The sequence below is a fragment of the Oryzias latipes genome, chromosome 20 (genome assembly GCF_002234675.1).
Source record: "Oryzias latipes chromosome 20, ASM223467v1".
NCBI lineage: Eukaryota > Metazoa > Chordata > Actinopteri > Beloniformes > Adrianichthyidae > Oryzias > Oryzias latipes.
In genome coordinates, this window is record NC_019878.2 from 10,758,554 (window position 1) to 10,778,353 (window position 19,800).

The window sequence follows — 19,800 nt, forward strand, 5'->3', positions numbered from 1 at the left end:
AGGAAAAGCCCCTCTACTGCCCCCAGTGGAATGATGATGAACCACAGGGAAGAAAACATGGAACAAATTCATTACAATAGGTTTTTAAGGACTGTTTTTATCATGGTATTGAGATAGGGGTCATCATATATGACACGAATGGTTATATGTAGTTAAGTAAGGTCAGAAGGAAAGCTAAGCTAGAGTTCACACCTTTTGCGGGAAATTTTCATCCGTAAGCTGCTTTCCAGACGACTGCGGAAGGGGGACGCCAGCAAGACCTTAAGCAGAGGAACGCACACCTCCGGGAGGTTTTTCATCACCTCCACATCGGCAATGTTGAAGCCGACAGAGGAAGGCTCACACACCACTGCAGCAGTCAGCTCAAAGAAAATCGCACAAAAAATCTCTGGCTCCAGAAGCTGCGTAGAACGTTTAGAAGAGATTAGGAATATAAAACTTTCAAAGGAGGTTTGTCTCTACTGTTTGTCTGTAATGGGTAGATACCTGCCAAAACTCTTGATCTCCTTTGACAAGGATCATGGAGGCAAACTCCAGCAGCCGGACAATGATGGTACACTTGCTGTAGTTGTACTGATCCACCTCCCTTGGACTGAAATGAGAGGTTCTCTCTCCGAAAAGGAAGCAGCTCTCTGCTGCGGCAAGCTCCCGGGTCGCAAGCTCAGTTAGAAAGAAATGTGTTGCTTTCAGGAAGCTCGACTTATCCTTACAGCCTAGAAAACAAAGCAAAAAAGGGCTTTTATATCCGACTCTGATGAAAATGTTTGGTTTTTTTTGGCGTTTTTAACACAGTCTTGTAGCATTTTTTTCATGATGGACATATCTAAATAAAATTTTGATTAAAACTGCATTTTTGAGAATTTCTTTATTCAAACTGTTTTGAATCAGGAGCAGACGAAAGAAATTCAGTTTGAAATAGAGTATTTGTGGCCTAGAAAATACACTGGACAGGCCACAAGCTCCCTGCTCTGTGCCTTTATGATGTCTCCACTTGTAGACGAATTGATCTACGTCTCCTCATCCGATCTGGCGTCTCCTTCAAAACTGTACAGCTGGATAGCTTCAATTTGGGTTGCCATTTTTGTTCTACCGCTGTTGTTAAAGCTAGAGGCACAAAAAACCTTCAGTTATGGGTGACAGGAAGGGCGGCGGCGTTGCTCTGCACAACAGGTTTTTTGATTATGGCTAAAAACGGCATTCGGTAATTATAATTAAAGGACCCCTGGGACTTTTTTTTTTTTACAGTAGATCAGAAGATGATTTGACACTGTGGTGAGGAAATACATTCTAGACAGAACTTACTGAGAATATGCTGAGGTTTGATGATGTGTAAGCTGATGAAGGTGTTGTAGCAATCCAAAACGGCCAGCAACATGTCCATCCACTGCAGGGTGGCTCGGACACTGAAAGGACTCGTCACATCCCTGAGAGTGGGCTGGGAGAGGAGGCCACCACCCTCAAAACACAAGACTAGAAGGTCATTTCCCCGATCCTTCAGCATGCCGTCCAGCCACTGAGGCGGGGATCTCTTTTCTGAGCCCAAAACAACAGAAACGCCATCAGACAGTAAAATGTGTTCCACAGACAACAAAAAGGAAATATCAATGGTCACTCTTCGACTTGTACTGTATTTGATCAAATTGACCAAATTTAGGTTTCTTAGATGCGTTCTGACCTGGAAGAAGGGGAATAAATTCGTAGAGGAGCTCCATGCATTTGTGGCGACACTCAGTTTGGGGTCGACCGCATTGTTCCAGAAGCCATACCACCATGTCTGACAGACACAGCTTTACGTCCGCGGGAAAACCCCTGAAAGGAACAAGATCGTAATGTTACATGCAGACTTCCTATGGATCACTGTTTTCTTTCCGTCTCTTTCTCATCTTGGTGGAGGCCTGTTAAGATGACCATTCAGGCCTCACAGCCTGACATCTGGATCTATGAAGCCCTTGTAGAGACACTGACACATCTCTTTGATGTGTCCATGTCTAGGAGTTCCCCTGCATATTGGAGTAGGTGGAAGTCTTGTTCCTTAGTCACAAGCATCTGTACGGGTGGATATGGGCTGTATCCACCCGTGGCCCGCATTAAATTTTAAGATCATAGATCACTGGGTGGACTCATAAGGCAGAAATGTCCCTATCATTTTTTTACAGGAATGCTGCAAGCAGCAGGTCATAGAGAACATTTAAACGACACGTAGGGGTAAGTAAGGGTGAGGTATGGAAATGCAGACACTGCGCGAGGGGCCTGTTTGCGCAGTTCAAGGGATGAATGTGCACTCCGTGCTTGTAGTCTGTCTGTTAGAAATGAGCAAATTAGACAATCAGAGAGTAGTTTGTGTGGAGAACCTATTGGCACTTGTGTATTACCTGCACACCCGTGCGTGCAGCATTTGGGCTTGGTCAGTAAGAAGCCAGTGCATGCATCTCACTAATGACTAGAGCAGGGGTGGGCAAACTCTTTTACCACAAAGGGCTCCAAAATTTAACAGAAGGGCCGGACCAGGAGCAGATGCATGGAGTGTTTCAGAGAAAGAAATAACATGGAATCTGGGCCAAAATTCAATAAAATAAACATATATATTTTAAAACAGAAAATTATTTTATTTTTTTATTTCAAAATGTGTGACTTTTTGTTCTCATTTTAGTGCCAATTGCACCGATAGGTTGATGTTCCTCAGGGGAAACGACAAACATAGGGAAATGCTGCGTTCATGCGGTGTTGGAATGATCGGAAACGTGACCGTCCAACTCGGAAAACACACACGAATGTCAGAAAAACAACAAATCTTCCAACACCACATAACTTTCTGCACCTAAAAGTTCAGTTTACTTGTAGAGGACCGTCTATGGGGAGACACCAGAGTCACAGACAAAAATCAAACAATGATATGGGCTATCAACATAAGTTATTCCAGTTTGATGGGCCACGTTAAATAGTTTAACAAATGCCGACCGGGGCATAGTTTGCCCCCCCCCTGGACTATAGTGTGGCGTATGGCACCATCTGACAGCATCACTGTACGTCAGAAATGTATTTAGCTTACATTTTCCTTACAAACACTTCCCCACAAAAACGACAATCGAACATTCCCGGTGGTAGTCCATACACAAAAAGTTTTGCAAAAACCTTAATGAACCTAAGAGCATTTCAAAAAGTTGCTTCTGAGGGCATAAAAAACGGATGAAAGTCATGACTGAAATTATTTCCTTTAATTATGGCTGAAAAAAGAAACTCTTAAATTAAAATGACTATTTTTATACTCTTTATATATTTATTAATGTTTACCTGAAACTTTTCTTAAATCCCTTTTATACCAAAGAATAAACAGTCTTTATTCGCTGCTGCTTCATCATCATCCTTAGAGGTTAAATTAATTTAAAAGAAATAAAAGAATCTAAAAGGGCTCAGAAAAAAACCCTCTTAAACTTGTTTATTGGAAAAACTAGGTCGATGTCAGGCCAACTACAAAAATCTCAAAATTTTTACCAACCTTGGGATGCGTCGCTTTGCATTGTGCTGATTGAGACTGGGGGCCTTTTGTTTGATGATTCTCTTCAGATGGTCGATGGCACTGCCACACTGCTGCAGAGTGCCTGCAGTTCAGAAAGCAGCTGTAAGATTATCAGCGATATGATACGTTCACTGTGGGAATGTGACGTGCGCTCAAGAAGGCAATCAATTCTGAATGCAGTTTCAGAACAGTGTTCACACTGGACGAGCTGGGAGGGACTTCTTTTATATTTACTACTGTTTACTAGCACATGTCTGCCACCAGGTGGAAAAGGCGTTTTCTTTCTCAGCTCCATTCTGATATAGGAACGACTTCGTGTCATAATTCCGGCCGAGCACAAACCACAACTATTCATTTCTTCTCCATGACCAACTGTCTAACAGTTGGCACTAATAAATTAAAAGGGACGCCATCCATACGTCGCTACCAAATCAGAGTCCCTGATTGGTTCAGCCTGATTTTAACTTTCAACGTGCGATATATAGGTAAAGCCCAAAAATGGTCGCATGAGCAGGACAGTTTTTAACGCGGAAGCCCAAAGTGTGCGTTTCCACACTGCCTAAGGGCATTACCGAGGTGGCTTAGTCTATTTACTGCAATTATCTAAATTCCTGACATTAAGTAAAGAGAGTGCATTTGATTATTACTGTGCATCTATTGTTGTTCATTTACTTTCTCTAGCTTTATGACAGGATAACATTTACAGCTGAAAGTAAACCTGAATGTTAGATCTGAATAGCAGATTTGAAAGAACATTTACCCAGAGATCGTTCGTCCGAGTGAGCCAGAGCCAAACTTTCCACAAAAACAACCAGAACCTCAAAAATAAACTGTTCCACCAGCGAGTTTTCCTCCCTGTGACATCAAAAACAGTCCAGTTAAGCCAGCAATGTGTAGGTAAACTGAACTTAAACTGAAATAAAAGCAACGACAGACCTGAACTGTCTGTAGATACTGTTGAATGCTAAAGAAGCCCCAAGCCTTTTGAACCCACTGGGGTGGAGCGCCAGGCTGTAGATGCGCTTAAACAAGGACTTCATGTTAGTAGGACTCTTCTCTTGCTGCTTGGGGGTGGTCTGTTTGATCGACCATTTGACGAACTCTTCGATGCAGCGGGCGCAAAAGTCTCTCAGCGTGCTGTCCATGGGGTCAACCACGCCATCCTGAACAATTAAAAAAAAAAAAGGGTTCAAATGAAGCTTATAAACATGCTGGTGGGGCAACTGAGATGGTCATAGAGCATCATCACCCACCACAATGGCCTCCAAAACAGCTACTGTGTCTTGACTCTCAAACTTCTTGTTGTTGGTGAACCAGTGAATCAGCTGCATGACCAGAGGTTCAAAAAGCTGCCTGGTTACCTGGAAGAGAAATTCAGGAAACCATCAGCTCAACTGTTTTATAGCATGACTGGGCAGATTTTAACATCCGTCAGGCTTGTTGGCCCAACGCAAGTCATTTTGAAGCCACTAAATTATCCATCAGAAAAAAAAAAGTAGTTCAGGAGGATGTGCTCAAAGATTGGGATAATTTTTAGCTCTTTTTAGAACAGCACTGCAAAAACAGAAACTTCAGAAAGCAGAAAAAAATGTAAAAAAGAAAAAAAAAGTATTGTTTTCCGTCTTGCAAGAAAAATAATCTTCCCAAGAAAAAATTTAAACAGCAAAATAATCTTAGTTTGAGAAAACTAGAAAGTTTTTCTAAAAAAAATAATTCTTTTCTTACTCCATTGGCAAATGTTTTAGTTTATTTTAAGAAAATCTGCCAATGGGGAAAATTTTTTTGACTTATATCTAAGCAGCCTGTTTTTGAAAAAATACTGTTTTATCAATTTTAATTGATTTTTACTAAGATGCAACATCAATTAATAAACTCCATCGACTAGTTTTCCTCTGATGCCATTTTTTTGTTGCATTTTTGAGGCAGAAAACAGCTCTTCTTTCAGGTTTGTTTGATATCAGGAATTTAGTTTTTTTCTCTTTTTCATTCAGTGTTGATTTAAAATGTGTTCATTTGTGAATCCGAATCACAAAGGTCTTAATGATTACCAGAGTAAGGTATTTGCAGAACATGTGTTCCATATTTAGTTCAATTTAAGATGTGTTTAGACAGGGGCGGTTGCATTGTTCCTGAAATAACTGCAATATACTCTTAAACTGCTATTTCTAAGCAGATAGATGCTTTTCATTGGAAAGGGAGAAAATGAAAGCTAATTGAAAGTTTTCTTCTGCTTCTAAATGATGATGAAATTCCTCTTAAGTCTGATTTAGTCTGAAACGTTTAGGGCCCTGTGGGAGTTTGGTCAGTTTGATGGACGGACCTGATCAACGTCGCAAGCCAGGCGCAGCAGCACAGGGAAGAGTCTTTTGTGCAGCTTGTACATTGGCGGTAGTTTGTTCTCTCCTTCAACCATCTGAGCGCTCTTTCCAACCATGTAGACCACCAAGCTGTGGAGCAGCTCACAGGCTGCTACCTGTTGAGACAAGAACATTGGACAAGTTCCTGAACCGCGGGGACGAGGACAGCTATAAAGGTGGCATCTGACTGACATACTTTGGTCTGTCGATCGCTGGTTGACAGGGCCAGCTCGCTGATGCGAGGCAGAAATGGATCAAGGTAGATGACCGGCTTCATATCGGTGAAAGGAACCGCAAAGCTGAGTCTTTTCTCAGAGTCCCAGGCGACAAACTTCTTCATCTTTTCTTCAGAGGAGACAACTGCAGACCGATCATAAGATGCATCGCATTTCTCTAAAGTGTTGACAAATCCTGCAGATCCGGTCTTTGTATAGAGACATACCCGTCACAAGGTTCCGGTTAAACTTCCCTCCCAGATGGCCGAGCAGCTTCACCACCCGGAGTCTAACCTTAGTGAGGGGAGCATCTTCCTGCAAGCGGACAAAAGGTCAAGCACTTGTAATTCAAGGTCTACATGTTTTGAAAGCATCCACCTTAGAAATTTACGACTCAGGGTTTCTGTAGGAAACAGCTGCAGCAAAAGTGAATGTAAAAGTTTAGAGAAGAAGCATACAGGAAGTGGAGTTAATTCTTTCCCTTAGATTAATGTTACAAAGAAACTACCGTAATCAGAGATTTTGTTTCTGATTCTGCTGTTTTTAAGTTCAAACCATTTATTTATTTATTTCCCCAAAAATGCCATGGTAGGCTGTCTTTTATCATAGCTCCGTCTTAGCTATGGCAGCTTTTTTTTTTAAGAGCGCGGGCGGTAGCATGCCTGCTATTCCTTTTTAGACTGTTTTCCACCACTTCTGGGTTTGAAGCAGCCTGAGGGTGCATCGTTAACATAATACGCCGTTTTTGCTTGGCAACAACAGAATGTCGGAGAAGATGCAACCTGAGATCGCAGGATAGGCTGAAGAGACTAGAGTCAGAGTTTGCAGGACTCTTAAAGCTATTATTTATGTTAGTGTTGTTGCACCTGCCCTCTTCATGGAGGTGAGCTGCTGAGGGGGCGGTTGCACTGACAGGAACAGGATCGACAAACTCCAGCTCTGGTCTGTCCACTAGAGCGATGGCCTCCAGCCTTTTTCAGGCCACGGGCCGGTTTAATGCCAGACAATATTTTCACAATATTTCCCTCAAGCTTCCCTTAACTTTTGAGGGGAAAGTTTATCTTTATCCTCATCAAAAATATGTGCAGGTGCTTTAAACTTCATCTGTACACTCAGACGCCAACTTCAGCCTCATCTGACTTTTAAGGTGCAACGGACAAAAACAAAACCAGAAAAACTGTATTTTCTAAATGTAATCATAAACGTGAATCCACCATTTAAACAACTTTATTGGCAGCATCCTCATAACATTAGAGATCCAGTTGCTGAATATTATGCATTATTATGATGTGTGGGAACATATGTCAAAATCAGTGCATAATGAGAGTGAAGACTCCGGGTTTTTGCATTTTAAATGCAGATTTCTTTTATTTTGAAGTTCAACGCTCTTCTTCTGTTTCATCTTTGGCACTTTTTTTGGCAAAGGAAACTTTCCAAATAAGATTGTTTTTTGTTAACTTTGCTAGCTTTGGGGGTTTCAATTTCGTGGTCGGAGCAGCCGACCCCAAACACAAGACCGAGTGACTTGACACGTGTTTAGAATAAGTGGGAAGTGGTGGAAAGAACCCGGTAGTTTTCCAAAATAAGACTTACTTCAGGATCAGATTACAAATAAAACAGAAAGAAATGTAGGTTGTATTCTATTTCTCTGCGGCCTGGGGGATAGGATATGACTGCCCTAGAGTCTGTGAATGTGGAGGGTGAGAGGAGGATGTTATAGAAACTGTAATCAATCATGGACAATCCTCTTCATCATCATCATCTGCATGAGACTGAGGCTGCACTGAGGAGCTCCTTCAGTCAGACTAGCAACTCGCTGAAGGAAGATCTTTCTTCCTGTCAGCTATCAGCCTCCACAATATAGACATAGACACTAGACAATAATTAATGTTGTTGTTTATTATCTATCTGCTGATTTTAGTTGAGCTATGCTAACAAGGTAAATCCAAGTAATTTGTATTCTATTCTATTATTTAAACAATCTGCTTTTAGGTGGGACATCATGATACATTTACTAAAATGTGTGCATTATTACCACAGACAGCTGGCTGGATTTCTTCAGGAGCCTTGTCATCACTTTGCTGTATCCTCTGTCACTTCTTGAGGAGAGGGATGACATCACCTCCCATTTGTTCTCATCTTGATCTAAAGTGAACGGCGTATTTAGTTTGGCTGGGATCAGGAAGAAGAAAAAACGCAAAGCTGACAGGAGGAATTTCTCCATCTTACTGTCGGTGGAGGAAGTTTTCAGGTACCAGTCCAGGAGAGGCAGGACGTTAGTGTAGACGGGCTGCATCGTCTCCAGCGGAAGACCCAAGGACCAGTCCTCAAGAGCGTCGATCGCTGCACTGGCCAGGGGGGCGTGGCTTAAACCTAACTTCAAAGCCGTCTATACACAAAAATCACAATTGCCCCTTTAAACATCCAACTAAAATGCTTTTATAACTCAAACGAAATGACTTAAAATCGTATAAATTTAGCCAGAATCCTCAAATAACATGAACAAATTACAGTTTTCGTATTAAAGCCGAGTCAGACTCAATATTTCTGATTTTCATCATCAAAACAAGATGTTCTACATGGCTAAAAAATGGTTTCAATCATCTGGATTTTAGGTTATTCACATAAAAATAGATATGAATAAATGTAACAAACATCCGTGTGAGTGGAGGAACCCCACCTCCAGGGCGGGACAGTAGGCCTTTATGTCCAGAGCCACGATACTGTGGTGCAGGGAAAGCACAAAGGACAAGCAGGACGCCAGCAGCTCGTCTTTGTACTGCTTCATTCTGACACACACCTGGAGAGGGGGAAAAAAGCAAATGTTCTCAGTCCAAAACACTTCTTCCATTTATTCTGTCAAACAAGCAACTTCACAAACGAGAGGGAACCTCTTTTCCGAACTTCGAGAAGAGAGCAAAACAAGCGCTTTTCACTGGATCATTCTGAGAGCCTGAGGTCGATGTCAGGCCAACTCCCTGCAGAAGAAGAAAAAAATTCAAATTCCACTGCATATGCCTCATATTAAGGCTTGAATAGCTCTGCAAACAGACAACATTTAGACCTAAAGTAAAGGAAACAAACGCATTCAAGTGTAGGATTTACTGAACGGATATTGCAGTTTTACCTGAAAGTACTTGATTCTCTTGGTGATTTTCATGGTCACAGAGAGCAACTTGTAAAAGCCACTGATGAGAGGATTTCGGATGGAGTGAAGGATAAGCTCGTGGCTCAAAGGAAACACCCAGGAATGGAAATACTCCATGTGTTTATTCAGCAGCAGATCACTGCAGAGGGAGAAAGTCCTTCATGTTTATTATCCCATTACAGGTACGACGCTCATTGAGACGACCATCGTTGTAATAATGGGCTTTAGTATAAAACTGAATTGAAGAAAATCTATTATTTTTGGTTCATAGAGAAGAGTGGCTGTATCCTAAGGTAAGCACAAGACTGTGGTAAAAATGGAATGTACCATTGTGGTGCCTGGGGTACGTGCCCATAGGATGATCACAGAGGCTACGTTCCGTTTGTCTCATTTTATAATTTCTAATAGTTCGGCTGCCATGTCCGTGCACTTATCACTCCGGTTAAAAAAATGAAAAGTCGGTATGACAGGCCTGCATCTCACTTACTTTGACTTTACTTAACCTAGAATGTTGTTTTTAGTATTCGCCACGACCTGTCGCTTACAATATGCCTGTAGAAACAACTGTGGATGAACTCGCTCTACTGCTTCACAGAATGATTTATGACCTTGATGCGTTGTGTAAAAAAACATAAATGTGCATTTCGAGCTTCCACGTTCAAAACTCTCGCGTTTGTGTGTAGCTGCACAAGATTTTACGACCATTGATGGGCTCAACGTACAAAACGTGCAGCCACTGAACTCACAAAGAAAGTTAAACCAGGTCAAACAATAATAATAATAGATTAGATTTATCTGCGCTTTTCCAGATGCTCAAAGCGCTTATAATGTGTCCATTATTCATTCACTCCTCATTCATACTTGGTGACGTGGCTGCCAGTTCGCGCCTACGGTCCCTCTGACCACCACTGCAACATTCACACACATTCACACACCAGGGATTTGGATTTGGTAGCGACGAATGGATGGTGTCCATGATCGATTTGAAAAATGATCATGGAGGAGAAATGAATAATTCCAGTTTGTGTCTGGCTGGAGTTCTATGACACCAAGTCTTTCATTTATCAGAATAGAAGGTGTGAAAGACAAAGCCTGGAGCAAAATTCACCAGATTTGCACCGCTATGACATTTCACACCAAGCCTCTTCCAACTGTACGTGGTGGACATGCGCTAGTATCGGGTAGCGACACTCCAGTGTGAACACCATACACTAAATGCGCATTCTATGATCTGCTGGCGTTTTCAGACTGGACATGCTCTGCAAGCATCACACAAGAAGGAAAAATCCAAACCCTCCAGCTATGATGTGCCACTTCCGAGGAAGAAAGTACCTGCAAAAGTCCACCAGGTTGATGAAGGCAGTGAAGTCTTTGACTTTGTTGGGCAGGAGGTGAGCTGTGGGGTCAGAGGAAGGCAGGATGTGGGGAGCGTCGTCTGGTTTCTGAGAACAACAGAGCAGGTTTCCTCACTTTCTTTTTTCTTTTTAACCAATAAGGCCACTGACATTCAGATGTACATAAATAATGTCCATTTTGTAGGAAACTGATGGTTGAGAACAAAGTTTATTCAAAATGTACATCTTTTTTGTTACCCTGTGGAGGGTGTTTGACATAAACCTGCAGCTCTGGTCACCCTTTAGTTTTTGTTGATAAAATAATAATGGATTGGCTCAAAGCGCTTACAATGTGTCCATTATTCATTCACTCCTCATCGTACCAGTTCGTGCCTGGTGGTTATAAGTTGGTGTCAGTGTAAGACAGCAGAGCTGCCATGTATGAATGTGTGTGGGTGGTAGGGACTGTAAAGCGCTTTGGGCTTTAAAACAAGATATATAAAAGTGCTATTATGTATATAATAAAGCTTTTACTGTTTTACTTAAATGTATTAAATCCAGAGAATTAATTCCACACAGCCTACAGGTGTAACAACTACAAAAACTCTAATTTTTTATTCAGCATAAACCTGGTACATGCAGACAGACGTCTCACCTCCTCCCCATGTAATTTCTGCACAGACAGGTCCAGCTTCTCCACAATACGAAGAATGGACTTCACCAGCTCGTCGTACAATAGGCGGCTCAAAGACCCCAGAGCAGCGTTCTGACTTTCAAAAGCTCCTTCCAAAAACCCAGAATCCTGCAGAGCAACACAAGAAAAGAGAAACTGCATCAAACTAGTGACAGATTTAGTTTTACTGACCCATTTCTACCAATAAAACTGATGTTTTTAAAAAATAGCTAATTAAAAAAAAAAAGCTGCTAAAAGTAAGGTAAAAGGTCTTTCAACTGTATAAATATGTGCAAGCAACAAAAAGAATAAGAATGAAAAAAGAAAAAAGGAACAGCACCTTTAACTGATCACAGTCTAAGAGCCCTTTGTAAAGAGGCAGATAGTTTTGACTTAATGGGATTTTCCAGTTTCCAGTTCTAACTTGGGAAGACTCAGCATCCTGCAAAGAGAAAGAGACCAAAAAGAAGAGTTTTCTGTATTTGTTTTGTCTCTGTTTTGTGTACGAGGGAAGTCCATTTCCAAAAAAAATAAAAAATTGTGGCATTTTATTCAAAAGGCAACTGACCTCAGAAACGACCACAGGCTTGGAACAGACTCGAATCAAGCCCTGATGCACTAAAATGAGAAAAAATAAAAAAGTGAATCACAGATTTTATGCAGAATAAGATCAAACAAAAGCTGTCAAACACAGAAGAAAAAAGGAATTAGTAGTTTTGGGCATCCTGTTTGGTGCAGATCCTGTGTTGCTACATTTATTTTATTATTATTTATATAAAAACTCTTTAAAAACTAAGCAAAGTCAGTTTTGGAATGGAGAAAATTAGGAATTTGGCTGTTATATTCAAACTTTGTTTCTTTCACAGCATAAATATTATAAAATAAATATTTATCTTTATTCTATACAGTTCATTTTATTATAAATATTTACAAAAAAACTCATTCTTATTATTCTGCAGTTCAGCTGAGCTGAGAAATCCAGTAAATTCTAATCTCACATGGCTTCTAGAAACCCATGTGAGATTAAATAGCTTAATTAAACAGCTTATCTGTGGTTTTTCGCTACTATTACAAGCAAATAAACACAACCTTCAAACATAAAAATGCTTATTCTTTATGCACAATTCAGATCAAAAATCACAATAATCCCCATGCACGTACCCACAGAGCTGATGAAACTCCACAGAACAGGCCCTTTGGAGGCCATGGCCACCAGCACCTTAATGATGGACCTGCTGCAGGTTACCTGCATCCTCTCGCTGTACTGAGGGAAGCTGTCAATCTGCACAACAAGCAGCCGCTCCAGCAGAGGAGTATACACCTCTGGAATCTAAAATTGGGCACAGGAGGCGTTACACATCATGTGTGGTCCCAAATCCCTCCATAATGATGGGTCTGTTACCTTGTCCAGGTGGATTATGACACTGGCTATGGAGTCCAGGAAGCTAGGCAGTTGGTAGAAGCTGTCGTCCTCCCCGTCAGACTCCGTCAGGTACATCTGCTTGCAGCGCTGGATGAGCTCCGTGTACATCAGGTCCACATCTTGTGGGCACACTTTCTTGCATGGCTGCAGGAGGAAAACAAACAGGTGTAATCAGAAAAATGTGATGCAGAACTTGGACTAGAAAGTGACGAGAGAAGGCGAGGAAACGCACCCCTGCAAAGAATCCATATCCCCGTATGGCAATGGACAGCTCTTTGTGTGTGGACTCCATGGTTTTGATGATGCCGCAGAACTTCTGCATGAAGAACTTCAACTTGCTTTTGTGCTCTTCTATATTATCAGCCACCAAAATTGCAACCTGGAAGAAAGACGCAAAGTAGGGGGAGAGCATTCAGAGGCAAAAGAAATCAAGAATACAGAATGGAGGATTTGAAAAAAGCTCTACCTGTTTGAGAAAGGCTTCCAGAGCATAGTAGCTGGTCTTCTTCATCTCGCCGTTGATGTGACCACACAGCTTGCACATGGTGTCAAACAAAGCTCGGTGGTGCTCCATGAGGCAGCTGCTGAACTGGGCTGCATGTCTGCCAATCAGCCTGAGCCCCGCTGTTTGAGAAGCAGCAAGAAACACACTGATCCTTCTGAAACTTTCTGACGTTACCCAAAAGAAAAGCAGCAAAAGAGCACTTTACCAAAGGTCACGGCATAGCGGGTCATTTCCATCTGCAGCAGAAACAACGGTGCGTCACTCTGTGTGGCCATTTTAACAAACAGAAAACCTGAAAACGTACCTGTGGACTGATGGCCTTCAAGGCATACTGGAAAATTTCCTTGGATGTTTCCAGGTCTGCGTATCAGAAACAAACACTTGTATTATTTTTTGACAGCAAAAAGCAATAATTGAGTAGAGAGAACCCAGGCCTGAAGGAAGCTGACTGATGGGAAAACGCCAAATAGGGAAAAACAGCAACACTTGCAGTACTAACTGCAAAATTTCTAAATAGTAAATATCTTGAAAGAGTGAAAACCTTTAAGCTTCACATCATTTAAAAGCCATTGTTCTAATATAACTATCCAGCAGAGAACTTCAGAGGAAAAAAAGTTTTCCTATAAATATATTTTCCTTACCTCATGGTTTTGTGTTTAAAGTCCCACTCTGATCATCTTTTGATCTTTTCAAAAAGCATTCCCGCTGGTCTTATAATTATGATTGGGCAACTTTTAGCCAAAATCCCCAAAAATCTGCGTTGATTTCCAGCACATAGTTTCTCCAGAGCGGCAGAAGTTCCTTAGAAATTGCCCTCTAAGTTTTGGCGGGACCGTTGTGTTCTGTGACCCGATTGGCCGGGTCAATCAGTCTCCTCTTTGCTGTGTCTCCTTTACAGAATGTTGTTTTCATTCTATAATATTGGACTAATATTTCTATGAAGGACTTATCTGCCTGAGAAAAGTGTAAAAGGTGTGTAGTGAGGCGGTTTACAGACTTAAAACATCTAGAATTATTCTAAAAAATAAAGACAACTACTTTGTGGATTTCACCAATCATAGGTTATTTTCAGAAACTTCTAATAACTGAGGGATATTTTTAGTTCATTATATAGGATCATTTTGTTTCTTACCAATTTTGAATTTGTATTACTTATGAATTTATTTTGATTTTTCCTTCAGTGTTTCACTAATCCAACCTCATTAAATTAGTTACCATATTTCTTTTGGTGCTTTTATTTTTTATTTTAATTTACTTTGTTAATGTTTATATTTCAAACATGGTGTACATAAATGTATGAGCTTTTGCGCACATGTGTGTTTATGGAAATATGATATGTATGGCAGTGTCGTACAAGCAAAGCTGACTGATTGACTGACAGGCAGCATTGGACAAGCAGCAACAGGAATACAAGAAAAAAATGTGTTACTTCCTAATTTTAAAAATCGACTTTTGCTGTTAAAGGTTTTGCACACTGCTCCATCTTTTCTCCACCTACCCTCTTTTGCGGTTTTAGTGAAGTTGACCATAAGAGCTGTGATTCCCCTTAAACATCCAGCAACTACAAAAAGCTTGGGTTCCCTCGTTGCAGACGTCATCTGTGCAGAAAACAAAACATCACTTCCTGTACGAGTCCAACAATAATCAATCTTTAGAGAAAATTAGGGCTGGGTATCACCAATCACTTCCAGAATTGATTCAATTTTTAATTCACACGGTTTACATATTTAGACATATTTGTGTAGAAATACAATAATAATCTGACTATAGTTTGAACGTATTCATGTTTTTTTTTATATTATTCTTTTTTCTTCTTATGTTTACAACACTGTCCTTGGCTATGGGAACGAACAAATTTCCCACCTGTGGGATGAATAAAGTAATTCTGATTAATCTGATGCAGTTCACACACTGTAAAAGTTATTGTTGAAATAATAAACCATTGAGATTGTTAGCACCATACAGTGCTACATGGTTTCTTAAAAGGAGAAGCGCCACCTAAAATGTGCAGATTATTAAGCTCCGCCTCTCCTGGAGGGCGTTTCAGTTTATCCTCTAGGTGGAGCTCACGCTGTAGCTTTACACTTTATTCTAGAAGATTTTAGCAAAAATCTGTGCCTTAGCCCACATATTGTTACTTTAAAAAAAAAAGTTTCCTTAAAAGAGTTTGAAAAATTCCTGCCTGTTCATTTAGTCAGCAATGTATGTTTAGGTTCAATGAGCATTAGCATTAGCCGTCCTATGGGAAATTCCATTATACGTTAGCATCAAGCTAGCAGACTCTGGGTTTACTGCTGTTATGCGTTAGGTCACCAGAAAAGGAAAGGCATGAAAGATCGATTTATTCATTTTGGATCGATTCAGATTAATTTGATCAACCCAGCCCTGGAGAAAATCTGTCGTCTGCTTCGCAAACCTGCTCCTTCAGCTCGCCAAGGATGGCCTTGAAGAGTTTGTCTGAATGGTAGACCATCTCGCTGGGATGAACTTCTGAAAGAACTCCCAGCAACTCATAGATTTTACCGAGAACTAATGCAAAAAAAAGAGCAGAAAAACGGACACAAATGACATTTTTTTGAAACCGTTCAATGGCAAAGCTGAGCTCACACTCACCTGAATCGGGTAGTTTAGACTTCTGACAAAGCTCGCTGTAAAATTTGTTGAAAATGTCACTGATTCTAAAGTCTGCAGAAACACTGGAAGCTTTTGTTGTTTGAAGAACCTGCAGAAACATCCGTGCTGATTATAAAGGTGAGCAACTTGATCAGAAAGCAACATTTCAGTTATTGGTCATATCACGTCGTCATCAAGTAGACCCCTTTTATCTGAGCCCAAACATTCCTGGTTAATGTTACCAAGAAGGTCAACAAAATGAATCAAATCATCGCGATATTAGTGATGTCAGTGGCAATGCTGTCAACAAGAGGAAGTGACGTAAGATTAGCGCTTGTGGGGTACTGATCAGGTTTCCAGTACAGATTGCGTAGCGATGCGGCCTGCACAAAAAAACAAAACTTCATCGTTGTTGCAATATCAGCCTGTGCGATGCGTGTATCGCAAAAGACAGCTAAAACTGTGATAACCTGTTACGTTTAATGTTTTATGTTAGATGCCTGCCTCCTGTGTTTTTCTGGGTCACTTGGAAAGATTTTATTTGAATAAAACTCGGGGGTTGGTCGGGGGTAGGACTGTCACGCGAGAAACCTGGGTTCACATCTCAGGATGTGCAACGAGCTAAATCCCCTCTTGAAAGTACAGAGTTGTGCCAGGAAGGGCATCAGCCATAAAAAATTAACAAATAAAAACTCTCTGCAAAACCACATGTCGAATCAGTAAAACGGAATTAAATCAGAGAAAACTATGAGCAACAACGTTGCAGTCAAATGGAAAATATGTAATAGTTGTTTTACTTTTTGTTCATGTATCACAAGTCATATCGTCATCGCAATATTGATCACTAATATCACACTTTGCAAGTTATTAGCTCTGTTCACACTGCCCTCCACAACGCCCATTCAGGAGCCCCCTACCAATGACAAATCTATTTAAATGCACGTAAATGCGCATTTCAGGCTTTCGCGTTCAAACCTCTGGCGTTCACGCATAGATACGCAGGTTTCTACGAGGTTTTTCGGGCTCTACACATACAACGTGCGGCCATTGAGCTGACGTTGCCGGTTAAACCAGTTGAACTTTGTCCACTCAGGGACACAGCTATTGGTAGTGACGTATGGACGGCTTCCATTTTAAACCAACTGTTTGAAAATTGATCATGGGAAGAAAAAGCCTGGAACAAGATTCGTGAGATTTCCAACTGTAGGTGCAGTAAACATCTTGTAAACAGTAGAAGAAGAAGCCCCAACCTGGTTGTCAAGTGCGTGTTCAAGACTGCACATTTAGCGTGTTCTTGCATGTTGCGCCCGGTGTGTTTGTAGTTTTTCTCATATCTTACCAACCTTTATAAGAAGTTCAAGGACCGCAGTTCTACATTTGGCAAATTTCTCCTTTGTGTACACAGCCAAGCACATGTCCTACAAACACACAAACATGATGGTAGAAGTTACATTCATTTCAACAGAAATTCCATATTGCTTAGAAGAAAAAATCTAAAACACTTACTCTAATATCAGTGGCATATGCTTTTTCCCAGCCTCTAACCTTCTGTGAAATTTTGTCCAGAAACTTTTCCAAAAACACCAAAATCTCCACTCGTGTGTCCCTCAGCTGGAAAACATTTGCGTTCACATTAACTTTTGATGTAAAATAAAAAAATATATATATATATATTTCTACAAATACCGGTTATTTACCTCTTGAAATACCAACGATTTTCTCAGGAAGCTGAGCAATCCATGGTCCTTAGAGAACAACAAGGACGCCTGTAAAGCTGAATCAGATGGCAACGTTATTGTTAACCTTACTTTAATGTCTATTGGCCAAACGGAAGTAGCTCATTTAAAGTTCCACTACGATGAAAACTGTGTTTTTAACATGTTCTTTTGGCTTTTTTGTAATAATGGAGGACAAATGTAAAGAGGATTATGGTTAAAATTGCATTTCTGGGTATTACTTTATTCAAATTGTTGTGAATCAGGAGCTGATGTAAAATACAGTTTGAATGAGTGAGTGTGTTTGCTGGACGGGCCACAAGCTCCCTGCCCTCACCAATGGGGAGGGGAGAAGGGGCCGGGGTTGCTTTGCCCCAGTGGTCGACCCCACAACATAGGGGCAAATTTTAAATGAACTACTGCCACCCTAAAAGAAACTATGTCCTAAAAACAACACACTTTTTTGTGGGTAAAAACAGTATAATCATAAAAAGACATAAAAAGAGAATCAGAGTGGGCATTTAAACTGCAGCTATTTATTTGGCTCAGCATATGACAGATTCACTAATCGACCTATGTTTGCATTGGAAAAGCAGCATTGCAATAGTAAAGTACAGTGGTGGCGGCATCATGATGTGGCTATTTCATATCTGTCACTTTAAGAAGGTGTCAGAAAATGTAATTAGAATTGTATTTGCAGACTTATTTTGATATAAAAAAAAAAGTTTACTTCGCACAGACAGAGTAAATCTGCAGCATCTCTGTTCAGGTTGGCATATTCCAAATACAAGAGTCACGTGTTTTTGTGCTCCGCTTGTTCACCCAGCAGAGGAATCAACACCATGGGTATTTCTACCGGAAGTGCCAAATAAGATATACCATAATAAAACGTCATCTGTGTGGTTTATGTATGCCGAACTGCTAAAAAGCGAACTAATGCGTGTAAAACGCTGTAACTATAGGAAAAAAATACTACATGTGAACAGTAGTAGTATTGTAAATGTAAAAACGTGCAAATTGGTAACCCTAACCAATTATTTTATTCTGACATTTAAAAAAATAGAAGTTTTTGTTGAAATAAAAGTTCCTCTTCTTCTTCTTACCAAGTTCATTCTCGGTGGATGTTAGCATGCACTCTTGCCCCAAAACCCCGAAAACGTCGTGACATTTCAAAGCTAAAGCTCGCGGGTCTTCGTCTGAAAGAGATTGGTGAAGTTTCAGCAGCAGACCGTGAACGCCCGAAGCGCTGCTGCTGCTGCTCTGGCTCGACACCATGGCTGCTGCTTCACTGAAGCTTTTCCTAAAGAACCGCAAACTCGATACTTTAGCTAGCAAGTCATGTGTGGTGGAGCCGTTCCTGGCTGCACGGGGACAATAACAACAGCATGTCAAGCTGCTGCTGATGCTCAGTCATTCTGTCTGAAATCCCGCCTTCGAGCGACGAGACCGGAAACCATTCTCTGTGGGTTTCAAAATAAAAGTCCCTGATAGTGCACCTTTTAAAAAAGAATGATGTGTCTATTTTTCTTATTTCATATCTACAAATGTAAAAACTATGGACGAAAATCATGTCTCATTGTATTCTCTTCTGAGTTCAATCTGTATATTAATAGTTCTGAGAAGCAAAAACCAATCAGATTTGTGTCTGTAATATGTTGTCCAACCCCCTGTTGTTGTTATTGTTGGTTAGTTTTGTAAGTGTGTTTGATATGTGCAACTGTTCCTTTATTGCATAGCTAATTGTCAATCTCTGTAAATTTAAAAAATGTGCAATAAAGTTTATTGGGGGGAAAAGGTATTCATGTGTCCAACTGAATTTAAAAAAAGGATCTGGACATAGAGTGCTCATTTTGCCATTCTTCACATCTGTTGTTGTATTTGCACATTCACTCAGACATTTTGGAAAGATTTGACTCAATTTATAACAACCCATCTGTGTGAAGATTACGAATAATTCTATGAACATTTAGCTTTTATTTAACCCAAAGAAAATGTATGTAGTTAATTTACTTGTAATCATGGCTGAATATCACATATGTGTGAATATGCCAACAAAATCCAGCATTTCATAGTTTCAGAAAAAATGACACTGTATGCACAACGTATTAAATCCAAACAAAAACACTGTTAAAACACTGAAACCTTGGACTCTTTTGAAAGTTTAGAGGTGCCTTTATTCTATGTTTTTTTGTTTCCAATTTTATTACCTTATTATAGCTATTATTAGGTTTTTGGTTATTTAACCCCCTGGCAAGTTTCATAATTTAGGATTATTGACTTGTGTTCTTACTTTGTTACTT

The 19,800-nt window shown here is 40.4% G+C and overlaps 1 protein-coding gene across 1 annotated transcript in view; it reads right to left on the reverse strand.

The window, feature by feature from the left end:
- Positions 1 to 18,909, reverse strand: part of prkdc (protein kinase, DNA-activated, catalytic polypeptide) — a 49,293-nt gene extending 30,384 nt beyond the window's left edge. Inside the window, exons 1-33 of the mRNA XM_011488768.3 lie at positions 18,604 to 18,909; positions 17,483 to 17,559; positions 17,292 to 17,396; positions 17,129 to 17,203; positions 15,786 to 15,894; positions 15,589 to 15,701; positions 14,671 to 14,770; positions 13,477 to 13,532; positions 13,378 to 13,408; positions 13,134 to 13,291; positions 12,900 to 13,046; positions 12,647 to 12,811; positions 12,406 to 12,574; positions 11,813 to 11,862; positions 11,585 to 11,686; positions 11,227 to 11,373; positions 10,570 to 10,679; positions 9,217 to 9,376; positions 8,981 to 9,067; positions 8,770 to 8,889; positions 8,319 to 8,478; positions 8,125 to 8,234; positions 6,317 to 6,404; positions 6,071 to 6,234; positions 5,838 to 5,990; positions 4,771 to 4,878; positions 4,454 to 4,680; positions 4,278 to 4,372; positions 3,497 to 3,599; positions 1,676 to 1,809; positions 1,303 to 1,533; positions 487 to 713; positions 193 to 401 (exon numbers count right to left, since the gene is read on the reverse strand). Coding sequence (XP_011487070.1) covers positions 193 to 401; positions 487 to 713; positions 1,303 to 1,533; positions 1,676 to 1,809; positions 3,497 to 3,599; positions 4,278 to 4,372; positions 4,454 to 4,680; positions 4,771 to 4,878; positions 5,838 to 5,990; positions 6,071 to 6,234; positions 6,317 to 6,404; positions 8,125 to 8,234; positions 8,319 to 8,478; positions 8,770 to 8,889; positions 8,981 to 9,067; positions 9,217 to 9,376; positions 10,570 to 10,679; positions 11,227 to 11,373; positions 11,585 to 11,686; positions 11,813 to 11,862; positions 12,406 to 12,574; positions 12,647 to 12,811; positions 12,900 to 13,046; positions 13,134 to 13,291; positions 13,378 to 13,408; positions 13,477 to 13,532; positions 14,671 to 14,770; positions 15,589 to 15,701; positions 15,786 to 15,894; positions 17,129 to 17,203; positions 17,292 to 17,396; positions 17,483 to 17,559; positions 18,604 to 18,775 — 4,262 coding nt within the window. The 5' untranslated portion in view covers positions 18,776 to 18,909. The remainder of the gene's footprint in view (positions 1 to 192; positions 402 to 486; positions 714 to 1,302; positions 1,534 to 1,675; positions 1,810 to 3,496; positions 3,600 to 4,277; positions 4,373 to 4,453; positions 4,681 to 4,770; positions 4,879 to 5,837; positions 5,991 to 6,070; positions 6,235 to 6,316; positions 6,405 to 8,124; positions 8,235 to 8,318; positions 8,479 to 8,769; positions 8,890 to 8,980; positions 9,068 to 9,216; positions 9,377 to 10,569; positions 10,680 to 11,226; positions 11,374 to 11,584; positions 11,687 to 11,812; positions 11,863 to 12,405; positions 12,575 to 12,646; positions 12,812 to 12,899; positions 13,047 to 13,133; positions 13,292 to 13,377; positions 13,409 to 13,476; positions 13,533 to 14,670; positions 14,771 to 15,588; positions 15,702 to 15,785; positions 15,895 to 17,128; positions 17,204 to 17,291; positions 17,397 to 17,482; positions 17,560 to 18,603) is intronic.
- Between the last annotated feature and the right edge of the window lie 891 nt (positions 18,910 to 19,800).